We start from the raw sequence: 17483 nt of genomic DNA, 5'->3' as shown, positions 1-17483 counted from the left end.
CTGGGTTTCCTAGAGGGAGCTGCTGACCCTAGAAGGCATGTTAACTCTTCCAGAAAGGTCAAAGCACAAGGCAGAATTTTGACCCCCATGGTCTCCAGCCCCGACGTTACTCTTATTGTTATGTTGCATCTTGTGGTAAAAGGGACTTTGCAGATGAAATTAAATTCCCTAATGTGCTGACTTTAAGAGAGGGAGATTATGCCAGGTTATCTGGGTGGGCCCATGATCCCTGAAGCCAAAGAGGAGGCAGAAGGTGTGAAGCATAGGAAAGATTTGAGTGCATCATTGGTTTCAAGATGGAGGGACCCAGGTCCTCCATTTTCAATCATATGCCCAGCTAACATTCTTAAAAGCATCTTTTACACAAGGAACTCTCCATCTCAGAGAGCATTTCCAGGAAATCCAAGCTAAGACACCATCTTTGTTTATATTCATAGAGGAATCCTACAGTAGGATTCTGAAGTGGGTGAAGTGGAAGCTACACATGGTCAAAATTAACTTGGCAAAATTCTTAAGAAAGTCAGAAATCAGTGTGTTGCATCTCAGTACATCATAGGTCATCCTCACCTACAGGAATCTGATCCCATTACATTCTTTGTACAGAGGAGCAGGGAAAGTTAATTTATGAAACACAAATCAGTGACAGAGCAGCACTGTGCAGTGGTGAAGATTCTTTACAAACTGTGGGAAGAGCCTCCCGTAAGTTCTCATTTCCTCACCTGTAAACTGAGAATCAGACAGTATGTAATTTACAGGTGATGCTGGAAGTTAAACTAGATGATGCATGATAAGTCCTCAGCACAGCATTGGGTTGTAGGATTTGTGACTGTAGCTGTGGATTTCATCCCCGTATTCTCTCAGCCTTCCACTGAGTTCACTTGTGAGTACTGACAGCTTTTCCTGTCAGGCATCTCCATCTCTGTCTCTCTGCTCTGGGACCTTTTCCAGCATCTTGGAACATGTATCACATCTATAGCATCTTGTACAGGGCAGCCCAAAGTGTTAGAGATTTAGCATCTGGGGTCATCTAAAACATGAGAAACAGAGCTAGTAGGTTAATCATCCATTAATCAACTTCGTTCTTTGTAGGACAAGTCTGAAGCACATTCTACACAACCACCTCAGAGAGTCTCCAGTGGGACTGAGCCTCAGGTGCCTACGATGAAAACCTGTGAAAATATCCACTCTCTGTATGCTTTCCTCACTTCCTTTTTTCATTTTACTCTTTCCCTTGTGCTTCCTAGGATCAGGCACCCAAATAAATTACCCTCTCCTGAGTTCTTGTCTCAGGGGTTGCTTTTTGCTGGAACTCAAAGTAGCAGCATCTAACACACATTTACTGTTCTTACAACTATTACCAAATTAAAGTGAGAGGAAACCCCGGGGCCTTCCTCTCTTTCTTTCCTGACTCAGTGATCCGGTTCCTGCAGAAATGTCATGAGCATGATCAGTGAAGGACTGTGTCCTTGCTTTCCCTTCACCAACTTGCCGAAGGTCACAAGCTGGCTGGCTGGGTATGTAGAGGTCTGAGACAAGATCCCTTTCTAAATGGATTTCACTGTATTCACTTGCATTTATAGCTCATTTTTTATAAAACAACTTTCCTCTTAGAGCCTGAGACACACAGCACATTCTGGAAGAGTGTGTTTGCTGCTTATGGATTCTTGAGGAGAGGAAATAAGGTGAAGAGAGGCAGGGAAGAAAAACTAGAAGAAAAGAGGAAGAAATGATATCTGCTTAACTTTGCTATGCACTCCTTTTGGTTATTTGCCCCTTTAGCGTGGGAAATATGGTTTCCTTTTTTATGATAGAAAATTGAGCTGTTTCCTATTATTTCTAATTTATAATAGGAAAGCTCTGGGTCCTGAAGGGGTCGCATGGTTCAGGTGATATTGAGACACCGTTAGAAGGTGGATGGGGAATGCAGCATTGGGTGTGGGGCTGGGTCTCACTCACTTTCCACCAGTCATAATATTTTTATTTTTTAAAATTTTCCCGTGCTTCTGTCTCTCATTCTATATCTTCTTCTTCACAGTGTAGTTTCAATACCACTTAATTTCCATTCTATATGTCTTCAGTTTACTTTATTTCTGTTTAGGGTATGTCAGAGACACCTAAATGAACACTTATTAGCCCAGGGTGGGGAAGGAGTCTCTCTTAGGAATTCTGGCTAATCTGTACTTCTAACCTCAAAAGTTAAAGAGAATTTGTTCTACGTTCAGACTCTACCTATGGTTAAGACTACTTGCACAGCTTTATTCATGGACCACTGGGCTGTCACGATTATGGATTGTGGACAGTCCTTTCCCTATGAGAATCCCAATTTCAAATAGGCTGTCCCCTTGTCCAATCAGGAGACCTAAATCCAGATTTAACAAGATGGTCTTCATTTTTGGGGACTTGATCTACTTTCACAAATTCATGTGTGATTTTTATCTCTATTTCAGGAAAGAATAACACCTGTTGGTCCAACTCATGCTACCATGAAATAAGAAAATGATTTTTTTTAGTAAGTAAAATATAATTAAATCTATCTGCTTCCTTTTCTCGCCCCTCAATGAGACCTTTGGAAGATAGATTGGAGAAGTCCTATACATTTCTTTCTTTCTTTCTTCTTCTTCTTTTTCTTCTTTTTTAAGATTTTATTTATTTATTTTAGAGAGAGATAGAGAGCATGAATGGGAGTGGGGCAGAGGGCAAGGGAAAGGATCTCAAGCAGACTCTGGGCTGAGTGAGGAGCCAGACTTGGGGCTTGATCTCATGCAAGCAGACTCTGGGCTGAGTGAGGAGCCAGACTTGGGGCTTGATCTCATGACCCTGATATGACCTGAACCAAAATCAAGAGTCAAATTCTCAAGCAACTGAGCCACCCAGGTCCTCCAGTCCTATACATTTCTTAGAGAAACATCTCACCTCAAACCTCACCATTTGAGATGTAACAAATATAAAGACCAACCCCCCCTACTTTTGGGGTATAAATTCTTTTAAAAAGACACTAAAACTATCTAATTTCTATTTTACCCAGCCTCCAGGTGGAGAGGCTCTCATGCATTTACTGTGATGGTGAGGACACCCCAAATTCTACTAGTCACCCACTGCCTGAAGGTTTGATCAAAATCAAAATCAAGCCAAGCCAAACCAAACCAAACAAAACCCCCCAAAAGTGTAAGGAGACATTTCTTCTCTATGGGATTTTCCTATTTGAAAGCAGATTTCCTCCCAAGATATGGTGTTATTTCTTCTCTTCCCAATTTTTAATCTAAATAATCAAATAGTTATCTAAAACTATAAATCAATGATACAATACATACAAGTTGCACCTCATTATCATAATAAGTTACATGACTGATGCTAGATATTTGAAAAGGATTGTAAGCTAAGAGCTTAGCAATTGTGACAAAATTTTGTGTTACTTATGGAGGAAAAGATAAATGAATTTCTTTGCTTTCATTGAACTGCTGAAGTTCTAGTATTCTTTTCAGAAAGATGTCTTTAGATTGTGAATAAATTGCTATGTTATTGTGCTGATCATTTCATGGGCTTCTTCAGAACATGCTTTCTAGGTTATCAATGCTTAATCTTTCTGATCTGAGTCTATATACAGCTCTATAAGGTGTTCACCAATCACAGCTAAATTACTCCATCTGAGTTAGATCTAAAAACATTATCATATCATGTCAGAAAAGGACCCAGAGCAATTGCAAGCTATTCTCAGCTTCTGTCAACCACCTGAGTTTCAAGCATGATAATAAATCCATTTTTAAAAATAATATCAATTATTGTATTATTAAATCCTATGAACAAAGGAAGTCTGGTTCACTCACTATTCAGATTTTTACCAACAAATCACACCACTCTTGCCCAGTTAATTTTAAAGAATGGGAAAAATTATTTGTTCTGGTGGTATGGTTCTATGAAAGTGCTGTACACCTATCCATGGAAACTAACATTTGTTAGAGATCTGAAGCACCCTAAAAATTCCACATATATGCTCCTAAAAGACCCATTAGAACAAAAGTAGATCACTACTAGATCATGTGTCTGTCATTTATATTATTAGACACGTGGATATGTTTGGTTGAAGAAGAAGCTGGAAAGATTCAGCTTCCATATAAAGAATGCAAGGGAGACATCATCCATTCTTTGAGATGGGAAACTGAGGAAAGTTTCCAGCAAACTGATAGGAGTTTCTGACTTGCAAATTGGAAGATGATTTAAAAATGATTTCAAGGCAGATAACATGAACAGACATTTCGGCAAAGAAGACATCCAAATGGCCAACAGACATAGGAAAAAGTGCTCAACATCACTCAGCATTAGGGAAATACAAACCAAAACCGCAATGAGATACCACCCCACACCAGTCAGAATGGCTAAAATTAACAAGTCAGGAAATGACAGATGTTGGTGAGGAGGCAGAGAAAAGGGAACCCTCCTACACTCTTGGTGGGAATGCAACCCGGTGCAGCCACTCTGGAAAACAGTATGGAGGTTCCTCACAAAGTTGAAAATAGAGCTATCCTGTGACCCAGCAATTGCACCACTGGGTATTTACCCTAAAGATACAAATGTGATTTGAAGGGGCACATGCACCCGAATGTTTGTATCAGCAATGTCCACAATAGCCAAACTATGGAAAGAACCTATATGTCCATCAACAGGTGAATGGATAAAGAAGAAGTGGTATATATATGTGTGTGTGTGTGTGTGTGTGTGTGTGTGTGTGTGTGTATAATGGAATACTATGCAGCCATCCAAAGAAATGAAATCTTGCCATTTGCCTAGACATGGATGAAACTAGAGGGGATTATGCTGAGCGAAATAAGTCAATCAGAGAAAGATAATTATCATATAATCTCTCTGATATGAGGAATTTGAGAGGCAGGGTGGGGAGATGTGGGGGGTAGGGAGGGGAGAAATAAAGATGGGATCAGGAGGGAGACAAACCATGAGACTCTTAATCTCACAAAACAAACTGAGGGTTTCTGGAGGGTGAGGGGAATAGGGATAGGGTGGTTGGGTTATGGACATTGGGGAGGGTATGTGCTAAAGTGAGTGCTGTGAAATGTGTAAGTCTGATGATTCACAGACCTGTATGATATTTTATATGTTAATAAAAATTTTTTAAAAATGATTTCAAGGGATAATTATGTGGTCTAATAAAATTGCTTTGAAAAAGGAGTGTTTATAATTCTCAAATCAAATATAACTTCTCTCAACAATTAACGTTCAGGTTATTTGTTGTTAAATTATTTGGCTTCTGTGCAACTAATGTGTATTGCTCATTGAATGACGGGAGTCTTCATGCTTTTTAGTGTATCTCATTTCAGTGCTATGTTGATGCAAGCATGGTTCAATGTAACTGTGAAACCAATATTATCTTAAATAAATCTATTCTCTGCAGCTTTTCAGGTACTTGTGGGACTGTGGGAGTTTGGTATGTAGACTGTGGACTGCAATCAAGTTTGGCTTAAAGATTTGTTGAATCACAATTTGTTGTATTACAAATCCCACAGACGTTCTGGGCAGGGGATATTTTGCTCTAACCCTCATGCTGAGAAGTCACTTTTAGCTTTATTATTTCATCCTAGCTTTGGATTTACTTATTCCCTCTTCACATTATTTTAGCTACCCAAACTTTCCAAACATATTGTCCTCACTTGGCTTGTTGTACCAGGACCATGACTATGATCAGCAACACAGGGTACAGGACTTTTGAAATTAAAAACTGGTTCTTCACGGGGTCCTCAAAGATAGGACTTGGAAGTAATAAAATGGCAACTGGTTTCCTTTATCCACGATTAAGAATATTTCTAAAGGAGGAGCTAAAAAAAAGGCTGTCCTGTTTCCTAAAGGGTGCACATTTTAGAACAGGTATAAAAATATAAGATGAGAAGAATGATACTATTTCATGGATTAAAACCCTGAGGAAAAATTATTAATCATCCATTCATTTGACAGTTATTTATGGAGCATCTACTGTGGATTCAGACCTGCACTGTACAAAGACATCCAGAAAAAAACAAGACACAATTTTTGCTTTTTAGCATCTAAACAATGCCAGTCAGCATTTTAATTCTTTATTATTCTTTAATTAATTATGTTATTTGAGCATAGTTTGATACACAATGTCACTCTGCTAATTCATTTAACAGAAAGAAAAGGGAAGGCAAGAGAACACCTTTGAAATGATCTGCATCAGAATCTATTTTCTTAGTTATTGTCCTGCCTATCAGTGAGTGAATATGAACATATTGAAGCAGCACTTTATTGGCCTGGACAAAAATCAGTTATGATCTTTTTCTTTTGTTTTCTTTATACATAAAAATTACTTGCTGAATAAGGACCAACCATCCTTGAAATTTCTGTTCTGAAGCTAGAGCAAAACCAAAGTCAAGTTCCGTCCTCTACCTTTTCCCTTATTTCTTGGGGTTGATAGCAAATCTTGGCAGTTTCTATGGCTAAAAAGCTACTGAGTGGATTCAGCTCTGACAGTCTAGCTGCTCAAACCCTCCTGCACTTACATGCCTGGTTCCTTGGGATTTGCATCCTCCTTCCCAAGCTGCAGGACAGTGAGTGAGAAAGGCCAGGAAGTGATGTGGAAACAGAACAGAGAAGGAAGCAGGGGCTGCAAGCATGATGAAGTTGGTAGGTCTAGAAGATGACATGTTTCAGAGAATGACAAAACAACTCACTCTTAACGTGTTGGTTCACAAAATGTAGTTTGCAACATCTACCAAAGAGATAAAACCCTGTGTCAATAACCCTTTCTGGCTACCTTGTCCTTTCTGTTTCCTTCCTATATTATTATTATTATTATTATTATTATTATTATTATTACAGGGAATGAAAGAGAGAGAGGGGTGGGAGAGGGGCATAGGGAGAAAGAGAATCCTAAGCAAGCTCTATGGCCAGCATGGAGCCCCATGTGGGGCTCAGTACCACAACCCTGAGACCAGGACCTGGGCCAAAATCAAGAGTTGGTTGCAAAAACAACTGTGCTACCTAGGCCGCCCTCTGATACTTCCATTTACTTTTCTTTTTGCAGCTTGTGTGAATGTGCTTGGGAACTCAAAGACTGAGGTATCCTAACTCTCAACATATTTGCCCTTTCAATTAAGATCTGTAGACCCACATGGCAGAAACCTTATATTGCTACTCTTACACCAGTCATAGTCAATGCTTTTTGTTTAAGAATATTCCCCCCCATGAGGTTGTGGAGAAAAAAGGACCCTTGTGCGATGTTGGTGGAAATGCAAACTGGTGCAGCCACTTTGGAAAACAGTATGGAGGTTCTTCAAAAAATTAAAAATAGAGTTACCATATATGATCTAGCAATTCCATTACTGAGTATTTACTCAAAGAATATAAAAGCACTAATTTGAAAAGATGTATGCATCCCTATGTTTATTGTAGCATTATTTATAATAATCACATTATGGAAGCAGCCCAAGTGTCCATTGATAGATGAATGGATATACAAAATGTGTTATATATATTCAGTGGAATACTACCTAGCCATAAAAAGAAGGAAATCCTGCCATTTGCAACAACATGGATGGATCTGAGTGTAACGTTAAGTGAAATAAGCCAATCAAAGAAAGACAAATACTGTATGATTTCACTTATATGTGGAATTTAAGAAACAAAACATGAACAAAGGAAAAAGAGAGAAAACAAAAAACAGACTCTTAAATATAAAGAACATGTTATCAGAGAGGAGGTGGGTGGGGTGGGCTGAAATAGGTGGTGGGGATTAAAAGTACACCTAATGTGATGAGCACTGAGTAATGTATAGAATTTTTGAATAAATATACTGTACACATGAAAAATAACATAACACTCTATGTTAATTATACTGGAATAAAAAAAAGAATAGTCACCCCCATATTTTGCTATCAACTGATGCCAAAATTAGATAATCAAAAGAACATTATGCAGTATAGGGGTTAATCTAATATTTTAAAATGAGGTGGTCATCACTAGCAGTTTTTTTTCAAAGAATTATGAGATTCATGCTTTATTTCTTTTCCTAGAATGACTTTATTATGGACCACAGCCTTGACATTTATCCTTTATGAGAGGACAGAGAAAAGGTCCAAGAGATGTATGATCTTTAGTGTCCCCACTGTCTTATACAGATTATCATTAGGACAGATGATTGCCATCACCATGTAGAGGCAGATGGCCACCAGAACCCTTCTAGGGGGCAGTGAAGGGGGACTGGATGCCCCTTTTAGTTAAAACAGACAATATTTTGAGGAGAAAGACAAATTATTAGAATCACAAGTGCATGACTTTTTTTATTACCTAACCTATCTTATTTTCTTCTCTTTTGGAAACATCATTCTAAACTTCAAGAATAAGCATTTCAAGTAAGTGCAAGAATAAGAATATCTTAGTCTAATGGGCTCAAGGAGTCTCTCTGACCCAAACAATGGGTTCTCGGTTTCTCTGTTCCTCAGGTCTCTTTCCCAAGCCTTGTTTCTCTCCCTGGATAATCTTGAAGCAACATCTTTAATCATGGAAGAGGAGAATCCAATGGGACTTTAAAGCAAATATATAAATAAAAGGAAAATAATTGGCAATAAAGAGTAAGATCATAGCACAGGAATGAAATGCAGGGAGAACCAGTGCCCCAGTGCCCCAGAGTGGTCTTTGTCTACTGGTATCTACTCTGGATCCATAGGTGAGACATAGAGGATTTCTGTCCATAGGTTTCCCGAGGGATTCCCCAAACCTTGAATTGATACAGCCAGGGTGAAGGCTGTTATGACACAGAAAAGAGAGCTTTTCCTTAGATAATGGTGCCAGCTTCTTCAATAGAACCTTTAAGAATGCCTATCATGGGCTGACAGCAGGCAGCTTGGATCTTACTGTGAAAGTAGATAAAGTGGTTTCTCAGAGCAGAATTTCCACTCCAGGGAGTGGGGTATCCCCTGGGTTGAAGAGTTAAAGGAAAATTGCCTGTGGCCTGTCAGTTGGTGGTCTGCTGGAGAGTCTGTTTCATTTGTATTCCTAATTAAAGCCCAAATTAAACCCAGTCAAATGTTCACATGAAAAGCTCACAAGAATGAGTTTCCAGATTCCATCAATTCAAAGAGTCTCATGTGTAAATCCCTAACTCAAATGTCTGACCCATTTTATATCCACTTTCCCCCAAGAGTTCTGGAGAAGAGTTATTTTGCCTGGATTATTAATTTGCCTGGATTATTAATTTCCCTTTTAGTGAACTGCATAATAGAAATTATTTTACTCGGTTGAATGAGTCTATAAGTATAGGGGGATGGCAGAAGAGATTTGATGAAGGAGGATTCGGGGATGACCGAATTCCTACTATAGCAAAAGGAGCTGCTTTGTGGGTAAAGTAATAAGTTTGATTGAAGAGAAGAGAATTTAAGCTTCCAGGGTGAGTATGAAATAAGATCTGGATTCTAAAAGATTGTAAGTTAAAAATGGGGGCTATGAGCACCATTGAGGCATGAAGATAAATTAGATGAGAGTGAGAAAATATAGGAGAGAAGGGCTGAGGTGGTCTTGTGGATGCAAATACACATGGATCTTGAGAAGCCTGCTGCCTATGGTGAGCTAATCACTTGTTGGCCCAGTCCTTTCTCCATGCCCAAAATGGGGCACAGCAACCTCCTCAGAGCATAGGACTCACCAGTAGAAATCTTCCATAAAATGAATCATGGAACAGTTTGGCTTCTCCCCATCCATCATTTGCCAAAACAGGTTCTGAGGCAACCAGAAGTGCAAACACAATAATGTAGGAGAAGATAGAGAGTAAAGGGATGGTATCTCTGTTTATTCCTCCCCTGCCCCATAGCTATAAAAAACTTACTTATTATGCACAAGGTAGAGGAGTGGAGAGTCTCCAGTGTCACTCTGCTAAGGATCCATTTTGCTTATCACATACACTGACTGTCTTTACTTCAAAATTCCTAGCCCACCCCTGTATACATCTTGCTGGTGGGCTCAGTTGTGGCAGAAATGAAAGGCAGGTATCCAGAGAAACTCACCCTGGGGTCTCTCTCCAGCTGCTGCTTGTGATGTAGGCTGCGTCTTCTCTTGGCCTTTGCAACGCCATTGTGATAAAAGTGGTACAGGCCTTCAGTGAAGGGAAGCTGTAGAGAGTCAATCAGACATAAGACATAATTAGCTTCTGGGGGTGGCCCCAGGATAGGGAAACTAAAGCTGAGCTTGCATGCAAGGACTCCCTGGGATGGGATGGATGTGAGAAACCTGGAAAGTTCCTATTAGACTTGGACATCTATTTCCCTATCACTGTACTTTCATTTTCTCTACTTTTTCTTATATGCTGCCCATTCACTTCTCCTCCCCAAATATCCTCTAGTCTTTCTTCTATTTCTTTAATTTCCACCCATCTAAAAAAATTTCTTCCTCCATGGAGCCTTCCCTTTATCTTCACCCACACCAAGTTCTCCACTCTCTTCTCTTGAACTAGTGTTTCCACTCCATGTCTGGTTGCTCCAGAATTGTGTTGTGACCTACTCCTGTATTCACAGCTGGACTATCTGTCTTGTATCTTAGACTTTCTCTGTGACTCCTCGATGTCTTTCATCATATTGGGCACAGTGCAACCATATAAATCTATATCCTCTGGTAAAACTATGTTTGGGGTCTTATAATGTATAAAGATATATCAGTACAACAATAATAGCACAAAAGATGGGAAAAGAATCATAGCTACATTGGAGTGAAGATTTTGTATACTTTTGAAATTAAGTTGGTATTAATCTGTTTAAATTATTTATTGTTTAAATTATTTTTATAATTTCCAGGTAATCCACCAAGAAAATAACTACAAAACATATAGTAAAATAAGCAAAAAGGTAATTAAAATGGTACACTAAAAATATTTAATTCAAAAAGGCTATTATGAAAGAAAAGAAGAAAAAAGTTTATAAGACATATAGAAAGCACATAGTAAAATGGCAAGTGTAAATATCTTTTAAGTAGTACATTAAATGTAAATGGATTGAAAATTCCAATCAAAAAACAGAGATTTACAGAATGAATGAAAAAAACTCCAACCCCATTATTCAACTATATGCATCTACAAGAGACACACTTTAGATTCAAATACATAAATTGATTAAAGTCAAGAGATGTGAAAACATATACTGTATAAACAGTAACCAAAAGAGAGGAGGACTGGCTATACAAATAGTAGATACAGTTGATTTTAACAAAAACTGTAACTGTAGACAAGGAATAACATTTTATGGTGATAAAAGAGTTAATACATCAAAAAGACAGGTAATTATAAATATATATGCATGTAGCAACAAAGTCCCCAAATGCACAAAACAAAAACTGACAAATTGAGGGGAAAAATAGACAATGCATCAGTAACAGTTGGAGACTTCAACAGCCCATTTTCAATAATAGGTAGAAAGAATATGCAGACCAAAAAGTAAATTGAAACCTTGAACAAAACCAAAAACCCGCTAAACCTAAGAGACGTTTATGGAATATTCTACTCAACTATAGCAGAAGTCCTAATCTTCTCAAGTACACATGGAAATTTCTCTGAGATCAATCATATGTTAGGCCACAAATCAATCTTAAACAAATTTAAAAGGAGTAAAATAACACAAAATATGTTATCTGATCATAGTTTCTAATTACATTAACAATCAATAAGAGATGAAAAATTTGGAAATTTGGATAACAACCTACTCCTAAATAATCAAGGGGTCAAAGAAGAAACCACATTGACTATTCCAGAATACTTTGAGATGCATGAAAACAAAATCACAGAATTTAAAAACTTTTGGGGTGCAGTTAAAGCAGTACTTAGAGGGAAATGTTTACAGAACTTATATCAATCCTTCAGAAACTCTTCCAAAAAATGGAAGTTGAAAGAACACTTCCCAACTCATTCATCAAGGCCAATATTACCCTCATATGAGAAAGGTATCACAGACAAAGGTATCACAAGAAAAGGAAACTGCAGGTCATTATCCTTCATAAATATCAGTCCATAAATCCTCATGAAAATACTAGCAAAGGGAATCCAGCAACATATGCAAGGGATTATATATCATGACCAAGTGGGATTTATCTTAGGAATGCAAAGTTGTTTTAACAGCTGAAAATCATTGAATATAATAACAATATCAATAGAATAATGGACAAAAACCACATGATCATCTCAATAAATACTTAAAAAAACTATATATTTTTAAATTAAGTATTTTTTAAAAAAGTGTTACTGAAGTGATCATTAGATAAATCCAACACTCGTTTATGTTAGAACATTCAAAAAATAGAATGAAAGGGAATTTCCTCAATCTGATAAATGTATCTATGAAAACAAACAACATCATATTTAACATTGAAAGACTGAATACTTTCCCCTTAAGACAAGCTTGTCTGCTCTTGCCACTTATATTCAACAGTGTACTGGTAGTTCCAGCCAGGACAATAAGGCAAGAAATAAAAATAAAGGCATATTATCTTTATTTGCAGAAGACATAATCTTGTACATAAAAATTCTTGAGAAATCCACAAAGGAACTATTCAAATTAACAAATGAGCCCCATGTGGTTGTAATATATAAAATTAGGATACAAAAATCAAATATATTTCTATATGCTAGCAATGACCAATCCAAGAATAGAATTAAGAAAACAATTTCATTTACAATAATATGAAATAAGTAAAATACTTGAGAATAAATTTAGCAAAAGAAGTACAAGACTTGTACAGTGAAAAGTACAAAACATAACTGAAAGAAATTAAAGAAGGTATAAATAAATGGAAAGACATCCCATGTTCATGGATTTTTAAGATGGTAATACTCCCCATATTTGCTGATCCTAAAATTCATATGGAAATTCACAGGACCCCAAATAGTCAAAGTGATCTCTGAAAAGAACAAAGTTGGAATACGCACACTTTCCCATTTCAAAACTTAATACAAAGCTACAGTAATCAAAACAGTCGAGTATTGGCATAAGGAGAGTCAGAGAGTTCAATGGTATAAAATTGAGAGTTTAGAAATAATTTATAGTAACTTCTGGTTAATTGACTTTAACCTTGGTGCAATGAAAATTCAGTGGGAAAAAGTAGTCTTTTCAACAAGTCATCCTTGAAAACTGAATATCTACACAAAAAGAATGAATTTGGATCCTTATCCTTACACTACATAAAAATTTTAACTCAAAATTATTTATAGCCCTAAATGTAAGAGGTGGTGCACTACCAATAAAGAATAAAACTTAGAAGTAAATATTCATGACTTTAGGTTAGGCAATGACTTCTTAGATGTGACACCAAAAGTACAAAGGACAAAAAAACCTCCAAAATCAGACTTCATTAAAATTAAGAATGTTTGTGCTTTCACAACCAGAAAAATCATCAAGAAAATTAAAAAAACAGAAACCCACAAAATGAAATGGCACAGCCACTTTGGAAAACACTCCGGCAGTTACTCAACATGTTAAAATGTTAAAGAAATGATCCAGCAATTCTAACCATAGGTACATATCCAAGAGAAATGAAAGCATATGTCTACACGAAGATATGCACACAAATTTTCTTCATAGCAGTATTAACAGTAGGTAAAAACTAGAAACAACTTAAATGTTAGCCAAATGATGAAAGGATGAACAAAATGTGGTATGTAGATGTTATTTGAGAACAAAAATAAATGAAACATTGTTATATGCTACAACACAGAGGAAACTTAAAAACTACAGGCTAACGAAAAGAAACCAGATTAAAAAAAAATGCCACATATTGTATAACTTCTTTTATATGAAATGTCCAGAACAGAGAAACACATAGAAATACAAAGTAAATTAGTGTTTACATCAGGGGCTAAGAGGAGACAGCAACACAGAGTGATTGATAATGGTACAAGGTTCCTTTTTAGGATGATCAAAATGTTCTAAAAGTAGATCATGGTAAGATTTCACAACTTTTTGTATATATTAAAAATCACCAAATTGTATATTTTGAAAGGGCAAATTTTATGATTTATGAATTATGTCTCAATAAAAGTGTTATTTTAAAAAAATCCTGTGATGAACAGCCTTGTAAATGTCACTGTATGCATAGACGAGAGTTTTCTTGAAGGATACATCCCAGGAATTCAGTCATTTAAGTAGAGATTATGAACATTAGCATTTTTAAAAGACTTTTTAAAAATTTATTTGAGAGAGAGAGAGCACGCACGTGCATGTGAGCATGAGCGGGGGAGAAGCAGAGGGAGAAGTGGACTCCCTACTGTGCAGGGAGCCCAATGCAAGGCTTGATCCCAGGACCCTGAGATCATGACCTGAGACAAAGGAAAACACTTAATCGACTGAGCCACCCAGGTGCCCCTAAATATTCCCCCAACAGGTTTCCTATGAAGTTGTATAAGAACAACTAAAAAGTAAGGATAAAAATATCATTGTCCATTACTTTCAACAACATTGGACATTTTAATTATGCCTATTTAACAAACAAACTATGCCATCTTATTTGGATTTCTCTAATTGTTTTTAAAGCTTAAACATCTTTTCCTATGTCCATTAAACACTTTAAATCCTTCTCTTTGAATTCCCTGTTCGTGTCTTTTATGCCCCTTGCTATTGCTTGTCATAAACTAGGTGCTGTGTTTTGTGCTGGAGAGCCAAGGGTAAATATGACATGAAAATAGCTCTCAATCCACCAGGGAAGTCCTATATACACACAGTAGCATATAAATGATACTCTGTGATAGAATGATTTAAAAGCATGAGTTCTGGGTGCCTTGGTTTAAAGTTTAAATTCTGGCTTGTCTACTTAACATGGCCCTCTGGCAAGTTATTTAACCCTTTTGGGTCTCTATTTATTCACTTATAAAATAAGAGTGTCTCCTTCTCATGTTGTCTGAGAATTAAGTGAGATAATGCATGGAAAGTTCTTAGAATAACGCCTGGAACATAGTGAGCACTCAGTAAGTGTTAGCAAGTATTTTTAGAGTATAGTGTGCTCCAACACAGTTATGGGCAAGGGGCCATTGGAACCTTAAGGAGAGATTATTTCAGTCAGAAGCATATCTGGGGAATGTGGCACGAAATTTCTGGAGGAAGGGAAGTTATTCAAACAAAGCAAATATTTTCATTTTTATTAAAGTATGTATTTTCCTAATGTTTCAATTTTGAAGAGTGTGGCTATTTTTAAAACATAGGTGCCAGTTCTTTGACAGTCTTCCCATCAAGAGATGGAATACATGATCCCAACTCTTGAATCTGAGGAATGTGACTGGTTTGATCAAAAGGATATGGTGGAAATGATGCGACTTTTGAGTTTAGGTCATAAGAGGCCATGCTATTTCTGCCTTGTTCACCAGAACACTTTCTCCTAAAGTCCTGATCTGCCATCTAAGAAGTTGAACGACTCCCAGGCTGCCATGCTGTGAGGAAGCCCAAGAAACTTTGGGAGACTTGTGGAGTGCTTTGGTTGACAAACGTGGTTGGGCCAAGTCTTGAAGTCATCCCATTTTGGGTGCAAATATATAAATGGGGGGTAGCTGGGTGGCTCAGTGGGTTAAAGTCTCTGACTTTGGCTGAGGTCATGATCCCAGGATCCTGGGATTGAGCCCCGCATTGGGCTCTCTGTTCAGTGGTGAGCCTGCTTCCCTTCCTCTCTGCCTTCCTCTCTCCCTACTTGTGATCTCTGTCTGTCAAATAAATAAATAAATAAAAATATTTAAATATATAAATGAGGAATCTTTGGATGATCCCAGACTCCAGCCATGCTAATCATCCTTCAGCTACTAAGTCTTCCCACCTGAATTCCCATGTGCCCTGTCTGAATTTCTGGTTCCAATTCCATGAACATAATTAAATCACTGTTGTTTTACACTACTAAGTTTTAGGTTGGTTTGTTACTCAGCAACAAATAATGAGAAACAAATAGCTGGCTAAAAAAGAGTTTTGTTTCCCAGCTTTTAGGACTTTGCAAACTTGAAATTCTACACTAATAGTTCTGTCTGTTAATTGGTGATACCAGCCTGAAACAGCTCCATAAGGGTCCTTCAAATGACCTTCTTGGCACTGTGGAGAGGGAGCCTTGGGGCCAGAGCAGCAGATACTGGATGAACTTCAAAGGTGCAGCAAACTTGTCTAGGAGTCTGGTGTGTGAATGAAAATCTTTTAGAACACTGCAGTTTTTGTGATTTAGTTCCTGTTCATTTAAAATCACTTTCTCCAGGACAAATTAAACTAAATATTTCATGTGCATTTTCCAGGCTCAGTGGTTCTTGAATGTTTTTTTCTGCTTAACCCCACTGATACATTCAGGGTATGTCAGGATTTGACTTTAAAAGTGAGGGTGGATAAAGGATGGAAATGGAAAGAAAATATAAGTGTGCTGACCTTTTGCTTTCCAAAGACTTGTGCCTCTGATCACTGTCAACTGGTATAAACTTGGGAGTTTTATTTCCTGTTGTGGGGGACATGATGAATCTGAGAATTTTAACACTAGAAAGTACTTTGATGTTATCAAGCACCAATGAGCATTGGAGGGACATTATTCTGGCTTTGTTTTACTGATTTTCAGAAATTAGTGGAGGCAAAAGGAAAACTCTTCCTTAGAGTGGAATTCAAATTAATAATATGGAAGTAATGGTAGAAATTGGATACCACCCTTTAGGAAACACCATGGTAATAATTGTGACTGGCAAGCATCAGCAATGATACTAAACTTAGTGGGTGAAATAAGATGATAAATAAAGAAAAATAATACCTTTATAATAGAGAAACCTGAGAGATACTGTTTTAAAGAACTGGTCAAGTCAGCTTCACTGGAGAAGAAATATACCAAAATCCTGTGCTTCATGATATGATGCAGCAAGAAGATAATATTACTTTTGTGATTGCATATCCTTGATTGAATCCCAGATCAGTAGAAAAGATAGTAATGAGAAAAATTTAACCAAGTCTATAGGTTGATTAGTAATATTATATCAGTTATTTTCCTGGCTTTGATATTTGTGCTATGGTTATGTAACCATAACTTGGGAAAGGCTGGAATCAGGCAGTATCTTTCTTTTTGTGACTGGCTTATTTCACTCAGCACAGTATCTTCAAGGTTCACCCATGTGTGGCATGTGTCAGAATTCACTCCCTCTTCAAGGCTAAATATACCTTGAATGTATATTGTGTGTTGATGAATACCTGGGTTGGTTCCACCTTTTGGCCATTGTGAATCATGCCACTATGAACCTCAGTGTGCATGTGCTGTTTTTGGAAAAAAAAAAAAAAAAGTCTAAAGTTATCTCCAAACAGAAATTTAAAAGATGTAAAAATATTTTAAAAAATTAAATTTGAATGTCCATAAGAGGACATTCAAGCCAGAGGCCCCATCATATCCTATTGTCACCTACAGAGGACAATGGTTATGTTCCCTGGAGGCAATTGGTTTGCACCTTGTCTCCGACTAACCACTTCATTTTATAAAATGAGGAAAGGTTCTGGCTC

General features: G+C 37.3%; 1 protein-coding gene across 2 annotated transcripts in view; it reads right to left on the bottom strand.

Annotated features, from left to right (window-relative positions):
- Window positions 1–17483, bottom strand: part of PCSK2 (proprotein convertase subtilisin/kexin type 2) — a gene marked incomplete at its 5' end in the record, with an annotated part of 255695 nt that overhangs the window by 206841 nt on the left and 31371 nt on the right. Inside the window, one exon of one of the 2 annotated variants that reach the window (XM_080812770.1) lies at window positions 10023–10127. The exons of the other annotated variant lie outside the window; for it this stretch is intronic. Within the exon in view, the coding sequence (XP_080668896.1) occupies window positions 10023–10127 (105 nt within the window). The remainder of the gene's footprint in view (window positions 1–10022; window positions 10128–17483) is intronic. 2 annotated transcript variants of the gene reach the window in all.

Source organism: Martes martes (genome assembly GCF_963455335.1).
Source record: "Martes martes genome assembly, chromosome: 9".
NCBI lineage: Eukaryota > Metazoa > Chordata > Mammalia > Carnivora > Mustelidae > Martes > Martes martes.
The sequence above is the reverse complement of the archived record's forward strand: the minus strand, read 5'-3'. Positions and strand labels throughout refer to the sequence as shown.